The sequence below is a fragment of the Colletotrichum destructivum genome, chromosome 8 (assembly GCF_034447905.1).
Source record: "Colletotrichum destructivum chromosome 8, complete sequence".
NCBI lineage: Eukaryota > Fungi > Ascomycota > Sordariomycetes > Glomerellales > Glomerellaceae > Colletotrichum > Colletotrichum destructivum.
Genome location: NC_085903.1, coordinates 1,988,387 through 2,012,982, shown reverse-complemented (window position 1 = coordinate 2,012,982; position 24,596 = coordinate 1,988,387). Strand labels below are relative to the sequence as shown.

The 24,596-nt window shown below is 56.1% G+C and overlaps 6 protein-coding genes across 6 annotated transcripts; 2 read left to right on the top strand and 4 right to left on the bottom strand.

The window, feature by feature from the left end:
- Nucleotides 1–47: 47 nt before the first annotated feature.
- On the bottom strand, nt 48–4,830 carry CDEST_12467 (Putative SHD domain, protein Spa2/Sph1). Its single transcript, XM_062928623.1, has 2 exons — nt 2,701–4,830; nt 48–2,646 (listed from the first exon to the last, which is right to left on the bottom strand). The coding sequence occupies exons 1-2, from the start codon at nt 3,715–3,717 to the stop codon at nt 889–891; spliced, it is 2,775 nt and encodes a 924-aa protein (XP_062784674.1). The 5' UTR covers nt 3,718–4,830; the 3' UTR covers nt 48–888.
- Nucleotides 4,831–8,640: 3,810 nt separating this feature from the next.
- CDEST_12466 (Putative RNA polymerase II subunit A) lies at nt 8,641–10,448 on the bottom strand. The gene is made up of 2 exons (XM_062928622.1): nt 10,109–10,448; nt 8,641–9,996 (listed from the first exon to the last, which is right to left on the bottom strand). Exons 1-2 carry the CDS (start codon nt 10,249–10,251, stop codon nt 9,339–9,341), a joined length of 801 nt encoding a protein of 266 aa, XP_062784673.1. The 5' UTR covers nt 10,252–10,448; the 3' UTR covers nt 8,641–9,338.
- Nucleotides 10,449–10,462: 14 nt separating this feature from the next.
- CDEST_12465 (uncharacterized protein) lies at nt 10,463–11,001 on the bottom strand (the record flags this gene model as incomplete). Its single annotated transcript, XM_062928621.1, has 2 exons — nt 10,463–10,543; nt 10,831–11,001. The coding sequence occupies 2 exons, from the start codon at nt 10,999–11,001 to the stop codon at nt 10,463–10,465; spliced, it is 252 nt and encodes an 83-aa protein (XP_062784672.1).
- Nucleotides 11,002–14,000: 2,999 nt separating this feature from the next.
- CDEST_12464 (Putative SH3 domain-containing protein) lies at nt 14,001–17,717 on the top strand. Its single transcript, XM_062928620.1, has one exon. It carries the CDS (start codon nt 15,591–15,593, stop codon nt 17,187–17,189), a length of 1,599 nt encoding a protein of 532 aa, XP_062784671.1. The 5' UTR covers nt 14,001–15,590; the 3' UTR covers nt 17,190–17,717.
- A 235-nt stretch (nt 17,718–17,952) lies between these two features.
- CDEST_12463 (Putative oxidoreductase FAD/NAD(P)-binding, NADH:cytochrome b5 reductase) lies at nt 17,953–19,532 on the top strand. Its single transcript, XM_062928619.1, has 3 exons — nt 17,953–18,158; nt 18,348–18,738; nt 18,816–19,532. Exons 1-3 carry the CDS (start codon nt 18,114–18,116, stop codon nt 19,382–19,384), a joined length of 1,005 nt encoding a protein of 334 aa, XP_062784670.1. The 5' UTR covers nt 17,953–18,113; the 3' UTR covers nt 19,385–19,532.
- A 123-nt stretch (nt 19,533–19,655) lies between these two features.
- CDEST_12462 (Putative PA domain, transferrin receptor-like, dimerization domain, peptidase M28) lies at nt 19,656–22,828 on the bottom strand. Its single transcript, XM_062928618.1, has 5 exons — nt 22,658–22,828; nt 22,051–22,411; nt 21,085–21,991; nt 20,009–21,031; nt 19,656–19,921 (listed from the first exon to the last, which is right to left on the bottom strand). Exons 1-5 carry the CDS (start codon nt 22,666–22,668, stop codon nt 19,812–19,814), a joined length of 2,412 nt encoding a protein of 803 aa, XP_062784669.1. The 5' UTR covers nt 22,669–22,828; the 3' UTR covers nt 19,656–19,811.
- Nucleotides 22,829–24,596: the final 1,768 nt, after the last annotated feature.

Sequence of the window (24,596 nt, the reverse complement as noted above, 5' to 3'; positions counted from 1 at the left end):
AACAGTCGCGACGCGGGGACAGACTACGTCGGACCTTTCACTCACCCGTCGCGCCCTTGGCCCGGTCCACCTCGCGCAGGCGCAAGCCATCCCCGCAACGGCGCCTGCACTGGTGCCCGCCATGTGAAGGAAAAAGATTCGGCCTCGCTAGCAATCAAGACATGCCTCGAAAACTCTCTCCTCAACAGTTGAAACCACGAGTGATTCATTAACGACTTACTACCAACCATCCGTGAACAATCTCACCAAGGAGCTAGGAGGCGATGGAGGGTCCCCCCGCACGTTTGAATATGCGCCTCGTGGGCACTTTCAACATTAACTATTCCTGCGAAAAACTATCCTATCTTCTCATCACCGTCGCCATTGTCCTGTCCACCAGCCCACCGTGTATTACGTAGCCAGGTGTGAGAGAGCCAAACTCCTCTCCAAAGACCCTCCGTTCCTTTCCTTCACTCATTTGCGTGGCGTGCAGGAAACATCGTCTCAGGTCCTTCCCTCATGCTGCGCGTATAGTTTAAACCCCTGAGCAAATTGAACGCCACAGAGCTATTGTGATAACGAGCGAGCCCATCTATACCCATGGACGGGTCGAGAGAAACCAAGTCCTCGAAGGGAAACGCTGCCCATATATAAAAGTGGTGAAAGAAAGAAAGCGAACGAAGCAGAACAATAAGCAAGCTTCCTTTTCGTTTTTCTCACGTCCGAAAACTCACAAACCCAAACATGTATGCAAGCAAAGCCGCCCTGAGGACAGCAGGGGTATCAAAGCTTTCTCTCGCAAAAAAAGTGGAAAGAAGAGGGATTTTCGTTTCGAGATTATGTGAGTTGTCGAGTGCTTGAGAGTTTCACTCGAAGGTGCCGGTGGAGGCTCTTGCCCCATGGTTGAGCTCATGAGAAGTCATCGTCTCCATTGCCGACCAATCGGTCAACTCGTTGAACCAGCTCCTTTGTTTCCCTCGCGATTTCAAAAGCGATGGGCGGCAGAGTCTGCGTCCACATCCTCCACTCGCGGTCGTTCCGTCCGCTGGCGCCGACGTCTTGTCCACGGTCAATATCCATGCCGCGCTCGCTGGCCTCCAAGAGTCTATCACGACATGCGACCAGACGGGCGATCATGCCGCCGTTTCCAGACGCCTCGGTCTCCGAGATAACTTTGTCGACAACCTGGACGATGCCGCCAATCTCGGACGTGATTTGATTGATTGATGCATCGCTTCGGATGGAGCCAACCAAGTTCTGAATGTTTTGGACCAAAATGGCAGTCTGATCTTCGAGGTAAATCTTGAGGTCTTCAGCTTGGTTACCCTGTTGGCGCATACTGTTGTTGTATCCGTTTGCCGGTGCGTTCTGATTCATCATTCCAAAAACCACCCCGTTCATTCCGTTGGGCCCTTGGGACTGGTTGTATGCGTCTGCAGACTGGCGAGGGGAGTTCACAGGGCTGTAAGCTGACGAGTCCATGCTGGTCCTGCCACCACTACCGAGGCCCCGGAATGGTGCTGGTGTGGGCAAGGATTCTTGGGTTATCGACTCTTGCCTCGAAGCAGTCCGAGGAGAGAAGAACCCGGTCGAGTCTACGGGCGTGACTGTGCCGTCGTCATCATCCTCGAGTTCCTCGGCGGGAGTGGACCGAATCTTCGCAACCCGGAGGATGTCGACGATAGCCGCAACAAGGTGCGTGGCGGCGGCATCGAGTAGGGATACTGGCGTGATGCCGGCCGACGACGCAAAGTTTTTGGATGTTGTGATAAGGTGGTTGGCGGTGGAGGAAATCTTGCCCTTGAGTTTCGAACGCTGTTGGAGGAGCTCCTCGTTGCCAGCGGCTGCGGTGTCGACATCCTTAGTAATCCGGCGGACGCTAACAACAACCTGCTTCATAGCATCAATGACCGTATCAGGATCTTCGGCTCGGGCGCGCTGGAGCAGCTCGTCGATGGCGATCTGGAATTTAGTGACGTGGATGTCCTTAACCGCGCCGTCTTGCTGGGTGAACCCTTTTTCGCGGACATATTTGGCCGCGTCCTGCTCAACCGTCAATCCGAGCGAGGAGGCTCGCATGTTGCGAAGCTGGGTCTTGGTCCGCGCGTATCGATTCCGCCATTCGCGAACCTCTGCTTCGAGCTGTTCGATCGTCTTCTCGAGCTCTTCCTGCTTTTGCCAAGTCGAGCCACCCTGTTGTGAAAGTATCTTCATCTCCCGGAGGAACTCGCGAGCTTCGCGCCGAGCATCTTCCGTAACCTGCTGTTGTTCTTGTAGGGACAGGCGAAGTCGCTGATTTTCCATTTGCAGCTCGCTGTCGGCGTTGCCGGAATTGACCGTAACAGCGGCGACGCTGGACTGCCGTAATTCATCCACTTGCTCTCTTAGTTGTCTGGCTTCGTTTGCGTGCTCGTCCCTCATGCGATCCAACTCTTGCTTGAGGGACGCGTTCAAGTCCTGAGCCTCGGCGACTTTGTTCTCTAGATCAAGTCGGAGATCCGTAAATTCCTTCTTCTCCATGTTGGCGGCCGTTGAACGTGATCTCTCACCGTCAAGAACGCTGTTCAGTTCGTCGTCCTTCTTCTTCATTGCGTCCTCCATGGCGTCCAGCTTCTCCCGCAGTTCGCGAACCTGCGTCTGGTACTCGTCCAGTAGCTTCTTATCGGCCTGTCACATGTTAGCGTCTCCACCCGATACGAGGACAGGATGGGCAGCCATCACCTCTGATGCTGCGGCGCTCCGCTCTGTGACTTCACTCCTCTTGCTGCGGTTTGTGGCAGTCCGTTCGAGAGCAAAGGCCTCACCGTCGTCTTCGTTGGGGCTGCCATCGTCATCCTCTTCCACCATTGTGCTCTTGTTCGGCACAATGGTATTGCTCTGGAACTGCTTCTGCATCGGACGGTTGTAGTCGCCATTAGGCGGCATGCCTGGCGAAGGCGGCACGCCGTAGGGATCCGGCTGCTGTGGTCCTCCCCTCATGGAACTTGCGTCGGACGGGCGCCTCATCCGACTTTGGCTCCTGGGCGGATAGCCATTTCCATTGATCGTCGCCTGTGAGCGGACGGATACGGGGCTACCCACTCTGGGGATATCTCCAGCAGCAAAGCGGGGAAACCTCCTCTCCAACTCGCAGAATACGTCGGTCGCGAGATCACGGAAGCGTGGCGGACCAAGAGAGGACAGCTTTTGCCTCGCCTGGTTGCGTTTTGGATGGAAATTGGACTCGGGCAGCAGGTAAGGAGGAGGACTTGGGGCGCCAGGGGCCGAAGGTCGGCGATTGAGGGACTGCCTCCGCAACAGCTCGTCGAAGACATCGGTACTCAGCTCGAGAAACTGAACAGACGACAAGCGCAGCAGCTTGTCACGCGCCTTGTTGGCAGGCGTCGGCTTTCCCCCCTGTCCGCCATTCAAATAGTTCTTGAGGGCGACGTAATGTTCGCCGAGTATTCCTTCCGCTTGCTCCTCGCGGATGCTCCTCCCGCTCTCACTCCTCGCATACAGATTTGTGCCATTGCTGGATCGGCCGACGGACGGCGGTGGCGAAGGGCCGCCGGCGCTCCGAGGGCCGGGAGGGAAGGCACCATTCATGGCCCCGTTCGAACCTCCAGAATTGGGGGGTGAGACGATGTTGCCGCGGTTGTTTGCGTACGGATCGTCGGTGTTGTTTGGGTATTTTCCAACGGACCACTCGCTTCCGCCTAGAGAAACAGGTGACAGAGGCGCATTGCGACCATTCATGGTAGACGGGGAAATGCTTTGTATATCGTGGGGGCTTCGCGTGCGTGGCAGGCGATTGAGAGAGAAAGATAGAGATAGAGAGAGAGGGCGAGGACGCGACGCAGCGAACAAAGAGGGTATCGAAGTCCAAGTCCAAGTCGAAGTCAGTCGAAGTCGAAGTCGAAGTCCAAGTCGAAGTCGAAGTCGAAGTCCAAGTCCAAGTCGAAGTCGAAGTCGAAGTCGAGGTCGAGGTCGAGGTTCGAGGGTGGGCGTTTCAATTCGATCGGGGGTAATGGTCCGTTGTTTTTTCCCTCGAACTGCCGCACACCGGCTGTCCTGATGCGCGCGTATGTGTGACGGATTCCTAATCCAATCAGGAACACGCTCGTACCCCAAACCAAGCCAAACCTCAAAGCCAACCTAAATGTCTATGGCACGGAAACTCTTTTTCTTCTTTCCCCCTTCTCGGTGTTGTTCCTTTCCGTCACTGTTTACTGTACCCCTTGTCGGACTAGGTCTATGTCTCACGGTGAGAGGATAAGTGTTGGAAATGATCGAGGAATGCCTCGACTTTGCAATGTCGATGTCTCGCCTGGTGGCGGCGCGGTGGGGGGTGAAAGGGAGAAAGGGATACCGTCTGCTGCGCGCTCTCTCTTTCAAATTGGACCGTGATTGCGACACGGCATGGCAGGGCGGCAGGATGGATGTCTTGTCAAATGGGCAAATGCTGGCGAGGGGGGATGCAGAGAAAGAGAAAGAAAAAAAAGCAAATGCCGGAGTAGAGACGCAGTGGAACGGAGTGCTGCAGGCCGGAGCGGTAGAAGGACAATGCAGAGGCCGAATTAAAGCGAGGTAGTGTGGAAGAATGGTCGAGAGTAGCGCAGGGAAGCAGAACAACAGCAGAATCCGCGACCGAGGTGGTGAGGCATGAAACGTCAAGGTGACTGGCTGGGATTGGGATGCCTTGACCAATCGACGAACCGAAAGGGAAAGCAAGCTGGTTGGGGGCTTGAAAGAGACGACGAGAAAATAAAGGGGGGTGAAGGGGCGAGTTCAGTGGATATTGGGGAGGGGGAGATCTAGGCCGCTAGCGAGTTGAGCGTTGCTAGTAGCGTAGTACCTATCTGTTACTCCTGCTGCTGCTGCTGCTGCGGAGACGACTACTACATAGTAGAGATTAATGGAACGTTGTGCGTGATGTGATGACAGTGATGTGGGCGTCGGGCGCACTGATCATAAGAGCTTGAGGAGGAGAAAAGTGGTGGTGGTGACGATAGACTGCTCTGGGCGCTGGAGCCGGAGTGCTAGCGCCATCAATTGGTGCTGGGACCCGGAGCAAGCGAAGGGGGAAAGGACCGGGAAGGACTGGACAAGCTGGACGATGAGTGCCAGGGACAAGGTGTCAAAGAGGCAGCGGCGGCGTGGTGGGAGATATCGCAAGTAGGAAGGAGAGGAGACAGGGGAGGGGGGACAGGGGGTGGGGGATGTGGAGGAGGGGAAATGACACTGGAGAACACAGCCGCCGTTGAATGTCTGTCTTGCACCCAGGAGGGGGGGAAGGGGCAAAACACACGATCAATGCTGTAGGTTACTACTGTGTTCGTAGGATGCATTCTGTGTCTACTATAGCGAATGTATCGACCGTCATACTGAGATACGTTGTTATAATATAATACGCAGTGCAGCCTCTGCCATGTACAGGTATTCGTACGGATACTTAGACGTAGATAGATGTGTGCCGATCTTATCTTTTGCCGGCCGGTGTTTCGCTTACATGTGGACGTCAGCCTGCCAATGTTGACTTTAGTAGGGCCATGCTCGTAGCCATCCATTGATGCCTTTCCTTTCCTGCACTTACGCATGCATACCTACCTGTTTATCTTAGCTATTCGATACCCTTCTGGTTCTCCTTCAACTCGGCCATCAAGCCAGGCATCAAAGGAGTGACTGAAACCTACCCGAGTCGACAACAAACGGGCAAATGCTGGAACATTGGACGGGCGACTCTCACGAAGCCAGAGATCGGTCAAAACAAGCCAAACCGAGTGGAGATGCGAACACAGAAGCCTTATCGTCATAGTCGAAACTCCAAACTCCAAATTCTCCCACGGGAACCTTGCTGTAACATTCTTCATCTTCGGCTTGTCGGCTTATAGAAATTCGCCCGGGGCCATATTTGTAACCCGTACTCGCCTCTAGCAGAGTCGAACCCTTTGGATTGGTTCAAGCCGGAAGGGAATAGATAGGCAGCGAGACATGACTCCCCATCTCAGTCGAGAAGACGAGATGAAGAAGGACGTGCAGTTCCAGGCTCCCATCCACCATCGTTCTAATCCACGGCGGCTCACTACCGGACTCTGCTCCACGCGAGTATTCGTAAGACTGCGCCATCCATCTCCATCCATGACAATGCCCTTGCGGCGTTGCTCTCCATGCAGTAGTGTACATACGAACCGTTCTCCATCTGTGTGCCAGTTTGCTTTACGATAGCTCTTTCCGGCCCAGCTCAGATCACACTCTGTCAGCGTCTCCTGCGTCGTCTCTCTCCATTCATTGGACCCATTTACCTTTCCTGCACTCGTTCAGCTGTCGTTCCGATTCATCCATCCGTCTGACGCATCGCCGCCCCGTCCTTCGCGCACCTCTCTTCACCCACACACAGACACACATCCATACGCACACACGTCTTTCAGGTACCCGACTCTGCACGCCCGTCAGGCCCAGACCCCCAAGGCCGATGTAGCCCTTTCCGCCCCTGGGCAAATGACCACCCTTGCGGTGATGGCGCGGCCTGTCCACCAGCCATTGGTTCGTTGCTGCCCGCGCGCACTAGCAACGAAATTCAAAGGTGGATTTTCGCCAGGGCCCAGCCTGTCAGGCTGTCACTCGACGGTGGCAGTGTCTGTGGGAATTTGCGAAAGGGACAAGAGTGGGAGAAGACGACGACATGGGGCCGTATCTGGACAACGGGTCTGGCCTGGCCCACCGAGACAAGCAAGGGTGGCTTTTAAGCATGGTGGAGATGCGATATGCTTGTGTCCTTGCGCGGGCGCTTGCCGGGCTCAGCTTGGCCGGTCATTTTCATTCCATCGCCGCCGCAGGACGTCGTGAACCGCCAACGCGAGGAAGCTGAGGCTTCGGCTTCGGCTTTGACTCTGCAACCTCCCCGTCTCCAGCTCACATGCCGTCACATTGGCTGGTTGCCTGTCCGTATTCCCTCTTTGAATCCTGCCTGCCCTACCGAGGCGGGTGGCTCTGACATCCTCGGACTCTTGGCATTGCCTTCGCCGGCCCTCTGTAACCAGAAGATTGTCAGTATCGCACCCAGGTTTTTGTAGACTGCCGTAAAGCATTCCATTTCTGGAAGTGTAAAAGACTTCTAGAATGGGATGCCTCCTTGCAGCAGCCCTGTTCGCCCGCTGTAGTTGTTGGCTATTTGGCAGGGCTCTGTCCAGACAACCGCTTCGCAGGCCGGCCCCCATGCGCCGTTTTATTGCGACTAAGATTAGGCCTCATCTTGCCCGCCCTGCGCTTCCTGCAATTCGTTCGACAAGCTGTCTCGCTCACCAGAGTCTCGACTCTTCTAGCCTTCTTGGGCCACAAAGCTAGGGCCATGGCCAGATCCCCATTCCCGCGGCCAACATGACGGCCTCCGCCTCTGCTGGCAGCCATTGGCTCTATTTCTGGTCTACATCAGCACCTGTGCAGGCACCATGTCCCTCGGCTGGCTTTGGGCACCCCTCCCCATTTGGTTGGCAATTGAGTATTTTCGTACAGAGTACTAAGCCTTTCATTCTGTTTTTGCAACCTTTCAAGCCTGTGTATGACGTCTTGCCACGATGTGAGGCTCAAGGGAGACATGTGATATGGCACCTCCAGACAGCATCAACTCTCCCCGCGGTCCAACTTGGCTACCCCGACGAGACGGAAAATGATGCGAGACCCTCCTTGGCAAGCGACCACTCAATGGCTGAAAAGCAAACGACAACTGGTTCCCACTGAGGCACGAATTCTTCGTTCGGGTGCACGTGGATTCGCGAATACGATTTTACGCGGGTCGTGTCGGGACCCCACCGTTTCCAGACTTTCGGCCTTTGATGATCCGGTTCATCCATCTGCAATGTTTGGGATGCCCTTCTCCGTCTTACCATCAAGCGGCGAGTTAGGATCGACCGCTAATGCAATGCTTCATAAATATCCCGCTTCCTCTCCGGCTAGGAACATACTACGAATCCAATGCCCATATAGATGGTGCGCCGAAAGCTTTGCGCGGACATGCCCCCCCCTGCCTCACCGAAACGAACCTGTCCCTACCTGTACTCTCTTGTGTATTCGACAACGGATGTGAAGGTATTGTGTTTCTTAGCCCCAAAGTAATGTTCGTAGTTGAACAGCCGAGGAGGGTAGGCCATGGTCGCCGCCTTTAAGCTCCCAGAAGGCCGTGCCCAATGTCAGCGTCTGCGGCAGTAAACTGAACCTACCTTACCCTACACGCGGCTCACGGGCCAGCAACCACCACGCCATGAGACCAAACACGTGCGACCCAAAGGCGGGGGAAAACTTACACAAAGCCGCCATTGACAGACCCTACGGCGCCGTTGCCTTCCATGAGATACAGAGCCCGTTCGCTACCTACTTACCTACCTACCTATTATTACCCGACACTTCTCATTTGTTTGTCAGGGGCACGGGAACCTGGTGAACCCACAGGTAAGAAAAAGAGATCTGGCAGAGCAAGCATCCCCCAAGCCTTCATGAAACCTACCTCGACCAAGGCTAGCTCTGAACGCCTGCCTCGGTGGTCTAAAGGAACGGACGGCAACAGCACGCAGTGGGACCGCAATCTTGGTTTCCTGAGGTCGGGTCTCAAATCATAAACTTGTACCAAGTACCGTGAGGGCAAAGTGACTGGTGTAAGATCGGAGGATTCGTTCGTCAAGGATCATTATTGCTTGTGTGTTCGTTATTCATGGTTCGTCTGTGTGGTACATCTCCCCAAGCCTTTCCTTCTCTCCCCCCTTGTCACTGGCCGGAGGAGTTTATGGGACATGTCCCTGTGCCTCGATGAACGCTTGCCCATGAATCGCGCCTTCGAGTCCACAACACGGCCAAGAGCGGCGCGAGTCCCAAATCCATCCCACCAAGACGACAGAGTGCTTGACGCTTTCTTCTCATCGCCGCCACTCCCCGACGGCTACAGTTTCCTCCGTTGCCGCCGGCCTCTATCCTGCGCATGCCTATCAGTACTGTGATGGTTTTTTTTCCCCTCGTTTTGTTCGATGATTGTATGAGCTCCTCCCACCCAGGAATGATGAAGATTTTGCATAGAAGCGAGCCGCATTTCCCTTCTCAAGCTTCCGACCCAAGTTCGTATGGTTCCTCCGACGACTTGTGAAATGCCTCATTCGAGAACCTTGCAGACCGAGCCGTGCGTGAGTGGAAGCCGGCCAGATCCTCCTTTTTGGTGTCATCAATCATGCCCGTTTTAGCCTCGCCGTTGTGCAAATCGGCGATGCCACGTCTTACGGCAGCCCTGTACTGGATAACGTTAATGTGATGCATGGTGTCGTTTAATTCGGTACTGTGTCCCGCTGAAACGATGAAAGCCCGTTCTTCAATATGTCATCACCTCCGGCGCACGCTCAAAACCAGGCCAATGTCCATACAGCCGGCAGATGTGGCCATCTATCCTGCCATGCGGCCAAGATGTCCGGGACTCTCTCGTCGAAGCTTGCACGACTGGACGCGCTCCCACTATCAAACGCCGCGGCGCCGACAGCCTCGCGCTCCTCGACGGCAGCGGCGTTCAGGGAGTTCGCGAGGTCGAGGATGGCGCGCCCTCCGACGCTGGCCTCTTCATGATTGTCCTTGATGTCAACGTTGATGACGTGGACCGGGCGGTTCAAGGGCGCGCCGCGATTCATGAGGTCGTCGATGACAGCATCCCAACAGCGCTCCTCGCAGGTGATGACGATGTCAACGACGCCACCCTCAACGCCGGCGCTGCCGCGGTCATCTGTGTGGGTAAGGCGCGGCATGCCGACCTGCCAATCCTGCCAGCGCTCGGGACCCCATTTCACATGGCGGTTGCGGTCGACCATGTTCAGGACGCCATTGGCGCGGTAGAGACGCGGGTCTTTGGACTCAAGCTCCTTGAATATGGAGTCGTAGGACGTCTTGTTGAAGTGGTAGACGTTAGGTTGGGTGATGGAGGGTCCGGGCAGGCGGACAAGGGAGCCGGTGCCGAAGGAAATGACGGGGTAGTTTGCATTCGCAAGGCGAAGATGAGAGACCATTGATCTATGGAAGAGTGACCGTCAGACTTTGGCTCACCGTACTGTCGACATGAAACAAGCCCACGAGACTGCTCCAAGGGCTGACTGGGATTTAATCGATAGCAGGCTTTACATACCTATTCTGATTACTGGCACAGACTGTGCAGAACTTAAGCTTGAAGTCTCCGGCCCCCGACTCGCTGCCATTACTGGGCGTCGTCGAGTTAGCCGCCGCCGTAGACATCGCCTGCTCGGTGCCAGTACCGTTCGCGACATCCATCTTATGGCGGTGTTCTTATTATGGCAATATGGCACTGGCAAAGTGACGATGGTGGTGGGGCCTTTCGGGACAAATCAAGCTCTGCGGGCACGGAGTGGGTATCGATAAGTGATGGGCACTGAACGAAGGGGCGGGAAAACGCTAGGCCGAAGCAACAAACGGAATTGTGGAGGAAGAAAAGCAGATGAAACAAGATAAGAACGCTAATCAGTCAGTCGTTGGCGTTGTGCGCGTCGTCGTCGTCGTCGTCGTCGCTTGCGGGTCGGTCGGTCGATGGGAGGAGAATTCTGCTCTGCGTCTTGAATTAGCCAAAAAATCCAGACGTCGTTTTAGATGCTTTATAATGCAAGTGTGGTTGTTCGCGATATCAGACAAAAAGCGTATACGGTGTAAAGTGTGTCAACATGGGGATTTAGACAGCTCCAATAATAATAGACTCATCATGCGAGGTGCTCTCAAGAGCGGGTTTTTGTCCTCGAGTTTTTGCCTTACCTTTTGTGATGTGGTTGATTGAATCAGCCAACGTGTGAGTGGGTGGCTGCGGTACGTCTATATTTTTTCGTGCCTCTCTCAAGGCACCTGGTTCCCAGAATCTATGTTTCTTCCAACAGTGTAAGTCGCGACTAGTGAAAGCTGCGATGCCAACGACTGTTGTTGTAGGAATGAAGAGATTTTCCAAGCCTCAATGACGGCAGGTTTTGTTTGTCGACTCAAGAGGGTAATTGGTTTGTCGGCTGAATGTCGGCCCATGGAGGGTAAGCGAGGCGAGTCCACTTGCTGCCTGGGGCTTAAATCGGTCCGAACATCCTTATTCAACGTGGATGTCCAAGATGAACATTCGTGATTGGCTGTTAGGCGCTCACATATTCTGAAACAAACGACAGCCACGAATCACGAGGGCACCAATCAACATCGACTCCAAGACAGATGCCGTGCGCAGCGCACATGTTCCAGAAATAGAACAGGCAACAAATGGAGGTGACTGACGGCGTTCGCTACTCAGCCTAAAAGCAAGACAGGTCTAGAGTCCTGCATCCGTATGTCGGTTCGAGACAGCTGCTCGCCCTCCACTGGATCTGTCCAGGTCACGCATCGTAGGGCACATCGCGCCTCACTGTGCAAAGCTTCGCGTGCCAATTTGGCACTGATGGCTCTGGTCCTTGAAGCCAGGAGGACCGGCAGGCTAGAACCTTTCCTGGTGCTACGGTGCTACACTTGGCAAGAAGCAGGTTGGGTCTGATCATCGGAGATATACCCTTTATTTTCGACGGGGAGCCGGCCTGTGAGGCTGTGATTCAATAATGTGCTGTAGTCAGCCCAATGTAGCGTTCACTCTTCCCGCTCGCTAAAAGCCTACCCAAGGCGGCTGTCCAACAGATCGGTGTTATTCTAGTGCTTTACATTGCTGCTGCCGCTGTGGGTTGATGAGCCCATATAGGCCAACGGCAGTAGTCCGGTTGTAAATGCAGACCAGCGAGGACTAGGATTGTCGATATGCTTCTAACCGCCGGGTTCCATGTCGCTCATCAATAGCCGCCTGCAGTTCCATTGTGCAGTTGAGAACTCCGCGACGCCTGGTTCGCACGTGGCCCGCCGACGGTTGTCAAGCAAAATCATGGCTTCAGGGAGACACGGGAGCGACGGGAAACGACTGATCAGCTTTGAAGTTTCACTATGCCCATTTCCACCCTGTGGATTGAGGACAAGAAATGAAATTTCGACTGAAGTCCATTCGTCGGCTTGTGGATTGCCCCACGGTTGGCACTGACAATCGGGAGATGCAGCTAGTAGGATAGCGCTTGCCTAATGTTTGTGCTTCAGGCTGTCCACTCTAGGAGGGGCACGGAGGGGAGGCTGCACAGATAGAAAGCCTCTGGGCGTACGGAGCCTCCGACACCAGTACACGGGGGTTTGGAACGCCGAGCCCAAGTCCCTTGAGGTACCTACTGGGGGTACTGTACTGTATTCTATGGAGGAGATGTCGGCGTAATGTGTGCCAGTGTGTGATTGTTGTGGCGTGGGGTTCGATGGTGATCTCTGTCACTGTTTGTCTGGTCTGGTGCTATCTGTTCGCTCCACGAACCGATGAACAGTCCCTTGTAGCGCACGCACGCAGAGGTACCCATAGCTGTGGTTTGGGCCAAGAGGCAAATTTCACATCAGTGGACGGCCAGTCCTGGGAGGGCGCAGTGATTTGCGCCAGGGACGTCCTCGCTAATCAGCCATGGGCCGGCCGCTGTCTTACCTTGGTGCGACCTGAACGGGAATCTGCGCCGGCCAATACTGGAGTACTCAATATTGCATTTTGATTGACGAGGTGGACCAAGAGTACCACCGGGTACCGCTTTTGCGCTGTTCGACAAGCTTCTTCCTTCTGAATTTGGCGATGGCCCTGGGCCGTTGCTGCGGAGAGGCATGAGGAGCAAAACTTGAATCGGGATTGTCCACATCCATACAGCAGCCAGAAGCAGATAGCCCTCGCTTTGCGGCCATGCCGTATGCGTCCTCGTTCAGAGCAGGCGGGACGACTATGGACAAGTCGGACCAGGGGTCACACCACAGCATAATTTCGGATTCGCTGTATTAGGAGTGAACCGGGGAGCACGGGCGGCTCCGTGAGACTGGATCTACTTCAAGCCGAAAGGGGAGTTTGAAAAGAAAAGAATTGGCATCCGTACGCAACGCGTGGATGGCCGGAAAGAGACTCGTCAGGACGGCATGGCGAGTCCATTGGGGCGACACATAGCTGGCAGTGGAAGAACAGCTCAGACTCAACCCAGGCCCAGGCTTCAGTTGCTTCAGTGGGAGGTGGTGACTGGCGAATGGGCAGTATGGTACCATGGAGGCAGGTTCGTCGACAAGGAAGACGAAGCGAAGCGCCTGAAGGGATTCCCTTGGGATTCATGATGGAGCTGTTGGAGGGGGGATGGGGGGATAAAGCGACGACCAACCCTGTTGAAAGAATGCCACCAGATCTCGAACGGGGACTACACAGCCAGTGTGAGTGAGTAGGGGACGGACTGGAAAGCCAGCGAGATCCTACGTTGCTTACAGTGAGATAAATGTACGTGGTCAAGGACCAACTCTCGAAGGCAGTGGCTATGCCAAGGGCGTGATTGAGCAGATTGGTACGGATACACTATCCGTACCTGTCGAGTATTCGTAAGTATCGTTGGCTCGTCTTGGTCTTTCTATGGTGGGTTGCAAGCCGTCGACTTCCCTGCAAGAAAGAGCTGCACAGCATCCACGGCCCACGGGCTCAGGGTACAGTACTGTTTTCCAGACATGTCCCCAGATATTCGTTACCCACGACACTGATGGCCCACGGAGGAGATACCCTTCTAGTTCGGATCTGACATTTGGAGGGGTGGCGCTACTACTAGACTACTAGGTAGAATGTATGGAATACTGTTCGAAGTACGTACTTTATCATCATGGACGGGCCAGTCAGTGGGCGGCAAAGATTTAGATCCAGATTCAGTTCCAGTCCGCAACGAGTCCGTCCTGCCGATTGCAGAAGTTGACGCTGACTCGGTCCCGGGCGTCTTTCTCAATCCATTTGCTTCCTGTTATGGGGTGTGTTTCTTTGTGTGTTGAGAGCGCGGCAGAAGCCGACAAGTGAGATGCTAATCCCCTCATCCCCTCCTCTCCCCTCCCTCTTGCAGCAAGCTTTGCCTTGCCTAACGCCGCGCTCTAGGTTCTGTTCCAATTCCTTCTGGCAGTGCTGTTATTGTTACTGATGCTGCCACCGCTGCCGCCGCTGGTGTCATTGTTCTCTGCTGTGATCCTTTCTCTCTCTTGCCCTATTTCCTTCCTCGCCTCTCTCCTCCTTTTCCGACCTCTCTCCTGGCTCTCCTAGACTCTCACCCTCCCATCCTCTCACCTCACCCTCATTCTCTTTCACTCTCGCGCTCACGCAATCTGCCATCCCACCCCTCCTCCATCTCTCCTCCCCTTCAAGCCCCCATTTCCCGCCAATTCCCACCTACAGCCAGTAGGATCACTGCGTGACGCGCTTAGAGGCAGCAGGGTGCAGCAGGCCCAGTGCGTTTGGGGGTCGAAGTGTCTGTTCTTACATCCCTGGGCTTTATTGCCCGAGGTAACCAGTACCTACCTTAGGATAGCGGAGGAGTAAGTGGCCCGTCCACCCGCCCGCAGTTCTCTGTGCAACGCAGCATTCCCCTTAGAGGGGTCGGTCGTCCTGTAGTTTGGCTGCTCATTGACGGAAAGGCGCCCTACCAAAAATACGTTACCAAAGTACAGATACTTGTCCATGACCAGGACCGATACCTGAGGTAGTTCGTTGCAGTTAAGTCTGGCCCAGTCCGTCCAGTCCAGTCCAAATCTTGCGCTCCGTCTGGTGCGGAAAGGCACGGACGGCCGTTTCTCTCTCACCCGCTCACTCACACAACACACAAACACACTCACACACACACTCTCTATTTCCCGAGTCCCCTCCCTTAGGGACCTTTCTGCAGGAATTCACGACCCTGCCGTGCCCTGAGACCTGTACAGAAACGGACGTGGATGCTGTAGGCCTGTACGGGTCGCGGTACAACACCTCATACTCCTACGACCCTCGTACAGCGCTAGCGATCTGGACTTGGACTCCCCGTCTCCCCTCGCTGCGCAGTCGCTGCCCAGCACCAAAGAAGCGCCAGCGACCTGAACCCAAACGGATTATTCCCAAACCTCACTCCTTTCTTCCCGCTCCTCCTCTATTCTTCCATTCTCCTTGTCTACTTCCATCCTCCTCTTCCTCTTCCCTCTTCTCTCTTCCTCACCACCGCCTCTCATCGGTCGCAATATTCCGTCCTCTTCATTCTTCGACGCTACTCTTGTCGCAAGCCAAGCGACCCCGCGGCCCGACCTTCATCGGCACGCTCGCTCCTGGCCTTTAAGTTCTTGACGCTCCTTATTCGACTTCCAACCCACGGCGTCGCGTGCGACAACCTTCGTTTTGCGACACCTTGCGAGCGACATTGTTTGCTTCCCGCGGCCCCTTGCTCTTTTCAACCGACGCTGTTCGTCTTCGCCTCGTTCAAATCACGATCCTCGCAGCCCGCATACCCAGGCTAACCCGCTCCGTTCTGGCGCAGTACAACTCACGATTACGCCTGCCGCCTGCGCAAACCTTCCAATTCACTGCGCTCCTTGCCCGACACCGACTCGGCACCAATTACATCCCGCCTCCCATTGTCGTTCGCCGCCCACAAGCTATCGTCGGTCGATCTCGCTTCCGAACGTTTTGCTGGATCGGTGGCACGAGGCTGTAGGATCCGCGAATCGGGTGACTGTCATCCTTTTGCTGGCCTCCCGACGATTGTGACAATCTCAGGATGACCACGCTCTTATCACAAAGCTCCTCGCCCACGACATCCCCACCCACTGCAGCTTCTCCCTCCGCCAACCCGAATCACCCCTCACTACCGCCACTAATAACATCACCTCATAGCCGACGATCGACAGCACCGAGACCAATGTCGCACGCTTCAAAGAACCGCTTGTCGCAGTACTCGACGGGCTCTGCCCCTTCGCGTTCGCGACCGCCTTCTCACATATTCCCAATGTTTCCCTCGACTCTTTCCTACACCCTTGTGCGCGATTTCGCATATCCCATGATGCACCCTATGCACTATGGCCCCCCTCCTGAGCCGTCGCATCCCGCATCCGGTCTCAGTACGCCCGCCAGCGAGTCGCGCCGCCTCTCTGATCCTCCCGCCACCTGGGAAACCAAAATGAGTTGGGACAATGGATCCTGGGGCACCGAAGGCTTCGGCAAGGCCCACGATCTACCACCCATGGAATTTCGGGATGGTCCACCTTGGAGCGAGGACGAAGACTTGGCGAGCCCTGTCGTTAGCTCTCGGCACCGAAAGCACAAGTCCTCTGCGGCAGCTTTTGGCGGAACTGGACGAGCGAGAAACTCCCGCGATGCGGGCAACGACCTGCTGAACACGGCGCACTACGAGCGAGAGCGCGGCTTCTATGTCGGGACCAGCGGCGATGGCAGCGAGCGCTACTATCTGAACCAGGGAGGTGAAGCGAACGGACCGGGCGGGGAATATGTCACCTACCCGCCCGACGACGCGAGGCATTCCAGCCATGCATACCAGTTGGGCAGCCTTCCTCCTCGACAGTATGTGGAACATGAGGCGTACTCGGACGCCTCGAGCTCCGCATCGTCGCCGGGGTTTCGCCCCGACGACCAATCGAGGTACTCGCGAGACTACCAGTTTACCATTACGTCGCCCGACGAGGAAATGCACGGCAAGGCCGTTGCTCTTTTTGACTTTGAGAGGGAAAACGAGAACGAATTGCCGTTGGTGGAGGGCCAGATCATATGGGTCTCGTATCGACATGGCCAAGGCTGGCTTGTGGCCGAAGACCCTAAGACGCAGGAAAGCGGACTGGTCCCCGAAGAATACGTTCGCCTGCTCCGCGATATCGAGGGTGGAATGAACAGCCTCACCGGGAACCTGGGCGAGGGATCTACGTCTCCCAACGACGTTGGAACGCCGACCCAGGCGGAACATCAACCCCACGGCCACACTCCAACGGGCAGCCAGTCTTCATCCAACGGTTACCACCAGCCTGTTGTATCGACGTTTTCTACTTCCAGCAAAGACCTGGACCCATACCCGACGCAGCAATTGGGCATTCAGGCCGGACAGCCCCCGCCCCAAGTCGTCCATTATCATGGCCAGAGAGGCGGTAGCCAGGCCAACACACCTACTCTGGCGTCGCATCACGAGGTCGGCATGATGCGTCGAGGTAGCCAGGACACGACAGCGAAAAAGACAGACTCCCAGATCAGCCCCTTGACGGAGGCAATTACAGAGGGCAGCTTGGTGGACCGGTCAAGCACGCCCAAGGCGCAGACTCCCGGCGAGAAGCCCGCAGACGCTGACGCCGACGCCATGGACATGGGCCGGTGATGTTGGAGAGGCTGACAAGGTCTTTGCTGTGGTGGTACTTGGACGTCTGGATTTTGTGTTAAGGCAGATCTCTTCCCTCGAGGGATCTGTCAAAAGCCATGTACTATGAGGAACCTTAGGGAGGAGCGTTTCTGATTTCGCTTTGATGATCAAGAGGCGTATTGTTGTATTTCAGGAGACATAAAGAGGGGAGCCCCAGGTCGGTCGCTTTCAGCATGTAGCTTGGATGACGGAAAATATGGATGGTCACGGCCCCGTGGAAGGATCCATCTGGGTTCAATGCGGATGATGGAAGACGGCATGTTGGGCGGTCGGATGTCCGGTTCCCGGCCGCGGCACCAGATGAATGTGAGGTGTTGTTTTAGCTAAGCTCTCAGCAACTGAAGCTGTTTGCTTGTACATAATATATCGGGGTGATCCCCAGCTTTCCCCGTATGAGGGAGGGTGTAGACCAGCATGAGCCGCTCCAACAAATGCGCAGTCTTCTATAGATACTTTGACGCTTCGACGCTGACAGCCAGTCAGTCCCAAGCGCTACACCAAAGAGCTATGGCACGATTTCGCAATGAGGCCGTTTAAGCACGTTGGCTGCTTATAAATACAACATGCGACCCGGGTTATCTCTCCCGCCTGGCCAACGGAGAACAAGTTCGGCGGGGACCGGACAGCGCGGGAGCCTCCACGTGACATTTTACGTCATGCACTCCTCCCCCCCCCCCCCCCCCCCCCCCAGAGAGCAGCTCTTTGCGGGCTGCCCTTTGGAGCTCTGTCTGCTGTCTCGGATCTGGACTGCGCAAGCTTGTTTTCCCAGCAACCGTTTAGACTTTCCCGACCAACAACGAAGTCTTGCTTATCCTCCCTCCACGCTATTCAATTGAACAATTTTCGACGCGTAAGGATAACCTCAATTGAGTCCACATCACAATGTTCGCTCGATCTGCTTTCCGGGCCGCGCAGCCGCTGAAGCTGGTAAGAAAGCTCGTTTCTCAAACCCCCAACGTCCTGACCTCGCACGCAATTTTGCTCTGCCGGGTTTGCAGCCCATGCCGCAAACACGTCTCGGGCCTGAACTACCTGTACCACCATCGTCCATCACCACCACCGTAGAATCTTGAAACCCATGAGAACTAACCAAAGCCCTCGTGCCCCCCGCATCAGCAAGCCCGCCGCTATGCCACCGAGCCCGCCAAGGGCGGCAGCTCCAATCCGGCCCTGTACGCCGGTGCCGCGGCCGCCGTCGCGGGCGGCGCCTACTACTTCCTTTCCGGTTCCTCCGCCCCCGCCGCGGCCCAGAAGGCCGAGGCCAAGATCAAGGACGCCGTCGGTGCGGCACCCAAGAAGGCGCTGACGGGCGGCGACCAGGGCTTCGTGTCGCTCAAGCTCGAGGACGTTGAGATCGTCAACCACAACACCAAGAAGTTCCGCTTCAAGCTGCCCGAGGACGACATGGTCTCTGGCCTCACCGTCGCGAGCGCTGTCCTGACCAAGTACAAGGGCCCCGAGGACGAGAAGGCCACGCTGAGGCCGTACACGCCTACCAGCGACGAGGGTAAGTGCTGCCGTTTTGTTTCTCTTCCGGGGAAAGAGAAGGAGAAGGCGGAGGAGGAGGTTAACAGTCGTGCGTAGATGCCAAGGGCTACGTCGAGCTTCTCGTCAAGAAGTACCCCAACGGCCCCATGTCAACGCATATGCACGACATGACGCCCGGCCAGCGGCTCGACTTCAAGGGCCCGCTGCCCAAGTACCCCTGGTCGCCCAACAAGCACGACCACATCGCCCTCGTCGCCGGCGGCACGGGCATCACGCCCATGTACCAGCTCGCGCGCGCCATCTTCAACAACCCCGACGACAAGACCAAGGTCACGCTCGTCTTCGGCAACGTCACCGAGGAGGACATCCTGCTCAAGAAGGAGTTCTCGGAGCTCGAGAACACGTACCCCCAGCGCTTCCGCGCCTTCTACGTCCTCGACAAGCCGCCCAAGGAGTGGGTCGGCAACAAGGGCTACATCACCAAGGATCTGCTGAAGCAGGTCCTCCCCGAGCCCAAGAGCGAGAACATCAAGGTCTTCGTCTGCGGCCCCCCCGGGCTGATGAACGCCGTCTCGGGCAACAAGAAGAGCCCCAAGGACCAGGGCGAGCTGGTCGGTGCCCTCAAGGAGCTGGGCTACAGCCCCGACCAGGTCTACAAGTTCTAAGCAAGGACGCTTGGAAGGGTTGGAGACCATCGGTAGTGGAGGTGGTATTGTTTGTATGAATAACTGAGGCGATAGAAGGCATAGATCCCATTGTCGAATGCTCAAAGATGACGCATTGCCGAATTTCTGTCTCATTTCCATGTTCTACAGTGATAGTCCAGGTGTAGGGGAGGGACGGCAAGACGCGGCATGTGTTCATCACCACTACCAATCCTCGGATCTTCCGGCGATTGGACCATCGGGACTTATTCACGAAGCTCACGTTGGCAAGTTTATACAACTAGGTTGACTTGATGAATGCGGCTATGCAAAGTTTGCTCGGCTAAACGCTATGAAGTATATGAAGTTCAGGATCCAAACAAGCTACGAAAGCTGTTTTTTTTGTTATCATGATGTTGCTAGGAACAACGTCGGCTAAACATGATTTTCAAATGCTCTTGGTGGCCGAGGCAATGCATTCGTTGATGATGCCGGTCCACTTGAGGGCGTTGTTGAAGTCCTTGGCGTCGATACTCTCCTGGAGACCGGGGAAGACGGCTGCAGTCACGATATCAGTATGCTTATCTCTCGGCTGGACCACAAGGCAAAATAAAGGGGCAAATTGATAGAAAGAGATGGACTGACCGCCAGAGTATCCGGTCCACAGGCCGGGCGCGAAGACGACGTGCTTGAACCAGCTGCGGCCATCCAGGCCGCCCGGGTACAAGAAATGGCGCTCGAAGCCCTTGTAGGACTTGTTGACCCAGACAAAGGCCAGAGCGACCTTGATCTTGCGCAGCAGGTTCCACCAGGGGATGTCGGACTTGAGTTCCCAGTCGACCCAGCTGGCCGTCGCGTCGAGCTTCTCCGTCTTCTCGCGCAGGGCAGCAATGGAGGTGCGGAGGATCTGCAGGGAGGCGCGGAACTGCGACAACGAGCCGCGGGCGTCAGCATCGGCGACGACGACGCTGGCGCGCATGCGGAACAGCTCCTCGTCCGAAGTGGGCTCAGCAGCCGAGAGCTTGGCCTCGACCTGGTCGACGTAGGCCGTCAGGGCGTGAGCGTAGTCAGTCGCGTTGAAACGGATGACGGGCACGTTGGACAGCTCGGCGACGACGAGGCCAAGGATCTGGGCCATGGTGCGGTGGTAGACGAAACCTGGGTCGCCAAACTCCTTCATCCAGTGGAACGAGTCGTAGTTGGAGTGGTACTGGTAGACGACCTCGTCGTTCTCGCCGCCGAAGCCGAAGTCGAGTGAGGGGATGCCGGCGAAGTCCTGGAAGGCGGTAAAGTCGGAGCCCGAACCCATGGTGCTGATGTGCCCATTCCACACGTCACCCACCGTCTGGCCGGGGATCGTCTGGTTAGGGGACGGGACGAGGTGGGTGACCTCGCGGAGGACACGGTGGAGAAGGGGCGCGGCGGATGGGTTGAAGTGGGGTCCGCGAACACCGACGTCGACGTTGACGTAGGCGACCGACGCCTGGGAAAGCCAGGGGAGGTATTCCTCAACCCACTCAGTGCTGCCGATCAGGGAGTACTCCTCGCCGTCCCAGCTGGCGAAGACAATGGTACGCGTGGGTTTCCAGCCGCTGGCGACTGCGATGCCGACGCCGCGGATGACCTCATTGAGAACGGCAGAGCCGCTGTTAGGATCGCCAGCACCACCTGCTTCGCGTCAGTCTTCTCCGGGGAAGCAGCCTTTGAGCACGTCGACTTACCAGCAATCCAAGCATCACGATGGTTGCCAATAACCACAACCTCGTTAGGGATGGTGCCGTTGACAATGCCAATGACGTTCCAGAGGGGCGTGGTGGTGTAGTTCTGCTCATTGTAGAGGTTCAGAACCACATCGTCAGGCGACGGGCCGATGTTGTACTCGACGCCCTTGTACTTGAGCCCGAGGTTTCGGTTCCAGTACTTGTTGAAATCTGTCACCGAGGGGCCGTGGCCGTTGAGAGCTTTGAGAATGGGGAGAGCATCAGCGTAGGAGATGGGGATAGACGGGATGGAAGGAGTCGCGTCGTCGACGGGAGCGCGGGGCACGCCGGGCTTGGAGGGGTAACCGGGGGTAGTGGGGTCTCCGGGCCTGTGGCTGAGGAACTGGGCGCTGCCGCGCTGAACGGCGCTCGGGTGGCGGGCAGGGCCGTTGGGGTATGCCTCGTATCCGTTCTCCTCGGTGACCTTGCCATCATCGCCGGGATCACTGTACAGGAGAGCGCCGATGGCACCAAGCTCCTGGGCGCGCTTGATCTTGAGGCCGCGGAAGATGCCACCATACTTGGCGATGATGATCTTGCCCTCCAAGCTGACGTTGGCCTTGACAAGGTCCTCGTAGTCCTGGTACGTGCCGTAGTTCACAAACACAAATGAGCCCGTCACATTGCCGCTGGCAGAGTAGCCATGGAAGGTAGGCACCCTGTCTTCCAGGCCGGACGATGGGTCTTCCTCGAGGATGTCCTCCTCGAGAGCGGCCTTGAACTCCACCTTCCACGAGGACTCTTCGTCATCCTTTGACTTGGAAAGCAGGGAAAGGCTGTGATCGATGGGATAGTTTAGGTAAACGTCGTAGGAGACAATGTCGGACTGGATGCCCCACGACTCCCACTTTTCTTTGGTCCACAGAGCCTGTCCGAAGGTGTAAGTAAGTGGGCTTCCCTTAAACATTTCCCGCCCAGGTAGCCTACTTGGGAGTAGTTTTGACCGGCGAGATGAGGGCCGGCCGTGTAATATCTGCTCCATTCCTCGGCCTTTTCAGAAGAAGGGACCTCGAACAGGATCTTTTGTAACTCCTCATGGGTGATGGGACCACGGTTGACGTCGTTGGTCCAGGACCAGCCGTGATGATGGTGTTTGTGGTGACGAGGCGGCTCGTCGAAGAAGAGGGCGATTACGAAGAAGATGGACCAGAAAATGAGGAGGGATGAGAGCGCGACAGTGCAGAAGCGACGGAGGACATGGTTCGGGTACCGGCGGCGCGGCGCACCAACATAAACATTGGTGATCAGCGGCGTCCGCTCATCAGACATTTTGTCGTCGTAGCGATCTCTGTGCTGTTGTCAGTATGATTGTCTCGGGTACATGGCTTGCGCGCTGGCGGCCGTCCAGTTGTGGTTTCTGGTGACGAGGATGAGGAGCAGGAGGAGCAGGTGAGACGCGGCAGCACGTGTGGCTGACGACGATGGTTGCATCATCGGCGGCCGCGCTCAACCACACTAGCCTCAATCGCCGCTCCCTCATTAAGCTCTAAACCACAAGGATAACAGCTCACGCTTGCGACAGAGCCAGACTTACTCGTGTGCCATCTTGAAGCACTTCAAGAAAAAATTATCTCTGCGCCCTTTTTTCTTGCCAGAGATGTCGTTGAGACAGAGTTGAAGTTGCTGCGAACATGGCGTGCTTCGTCCATGTTATCAGCATCAGCGCAGTTTGCCGATCGGCTGCCGCCGCCTGGTGAAACCTCCACTGGCACTGTCGCCTACATACGTGATTGAACGGTTCTGGTTTTACTGGGCCCCATCGACTGATGACTTGCTTGGCCTCCTTCCTAGTTAGGGCACTCAGGCGAAGGGAACCTTTGCGGGTCAGCGGCGGTCCGGTGCCGATTTCACTCACTAGAGACTGATAGCGATAACGAAATGCTTTCGGCTCAGTACCTACCTAACTTCCGTACTGCTCAGACGGGCCCCCAGCATCCATCCCGTGACGCCGCTTCGACCGTCTCACGTTCCGCCCGTTAGTCTGAACTACATCACAAGTGACACACGTATACCCAGATTAGTTGTCATGATCTTGCTGTTATGTTCCCTTTTCTAAGCTTCAGCTAAAAAGCGCCGTCGTCGCCTCTGATTCGAGTCAAGACATATACACACACGCACACACCCTCCTCCGCGGGCGAGCTCAACTGGGCGATTCGGCTAACATCGGTGATCACGCAATTGATTGGGTCCTTCCAATCGGTCTTTTCGTGTGCGCTGCCTCGCAACGACCGCACCCCGAATCTGGCACAAATGCGATCTAAATGCATTAGATATTGGCTTTACAGTTTTCTGCCTTGTACATCTTCCACTATGGCGGTGTGGTCTCGTCGCATTCATGCAGCGTGTGTGTGCTTGTCTCGGAATAGCCTTGCGGGACAAGGCCCTTCAATGATGTCGCTGCTTCGTTGTCCATCACAAACAAAGGTTGCTCCCTGCTCCGGTTGGGTTCGAGAGATGATTATTCAGCCTCGTCGCACATGCCCCGACGTTCGGCCCCGGCTTCGGCGAGTCGGCCAAACGCCGGCGGGAAAAGAGGCCCCCCACCGGCAGGATTGGACGTCATGGCAATTGCGGGGGGGTGACCTCGGTTTTTTCGTCCCATCTCTAATGCTGATTTTTTTTTTTTTTTGCTTTGAGGCGGCGACTTTAGGGGAGCACCACCTATCAGCTACACTTCCCGCCACAGCGAGAACCCTACCCTTTCCCGTGCCCGGTGCATATGTCCTCACCGACTCCAACTTGACCAAGCTGACCAAGCCGCCGCCGACAACGGATCGTCTTGAGCCAATCTAGTAGCCAACCCTTCAAAGCATTATTACGCCAGGTCATCCATCCACTTGCAACGTTCCCTGCTATCACCCGCCCGCCCGCTCGCCAGCCGCACAGCCTGGGCCGGGCCAACGTCCGTTTTGCTTTAACAACAGGGAACCGGCTTCGGCTCGCAGAGAAGTGCACCCTGAGAAGAGCGTTGCAGACACGGGGCGCCACGCACGCCGGACCAGCGTCCCCCCTTCAGCATCACACTTAGTCCCATCCGAGACACACGAAGTCCACGGTCATCCCATCTCACTCGCCGCCGCATTGCTTCTTGGCCATTTTGCTCGCGTCTCGCGCTCGACGTTGAGCATTTTATCCTTAGCCGGTTTGCTAGGATGCCGCGGCCCATTCATTCTACGGCACACACATGTTCGAACGCCAAGTAAGGGTACGGCAAACGGGAATGCCCACTTCCCAAGGCCGCCCCTCCCCCCCCCCTTCCATCCATCTACCACACTAGCGACGGTAACCCCCAGGAGGCGAGGCCTTCCAAATGCCCCGTCCCCATTTTCCCAAGTAGCTAAGTGGTTCGCCCCTCCAAAAACGACCGCCCTTCTGGCCAGTGAATGCATAGGAATATTCCGTCAGCAGAGGCGCGGGGATCGGCGTCGAGTAGGAAAAGGATCTGGCAGACGACCCTCTCCGCGCTCTTGCGC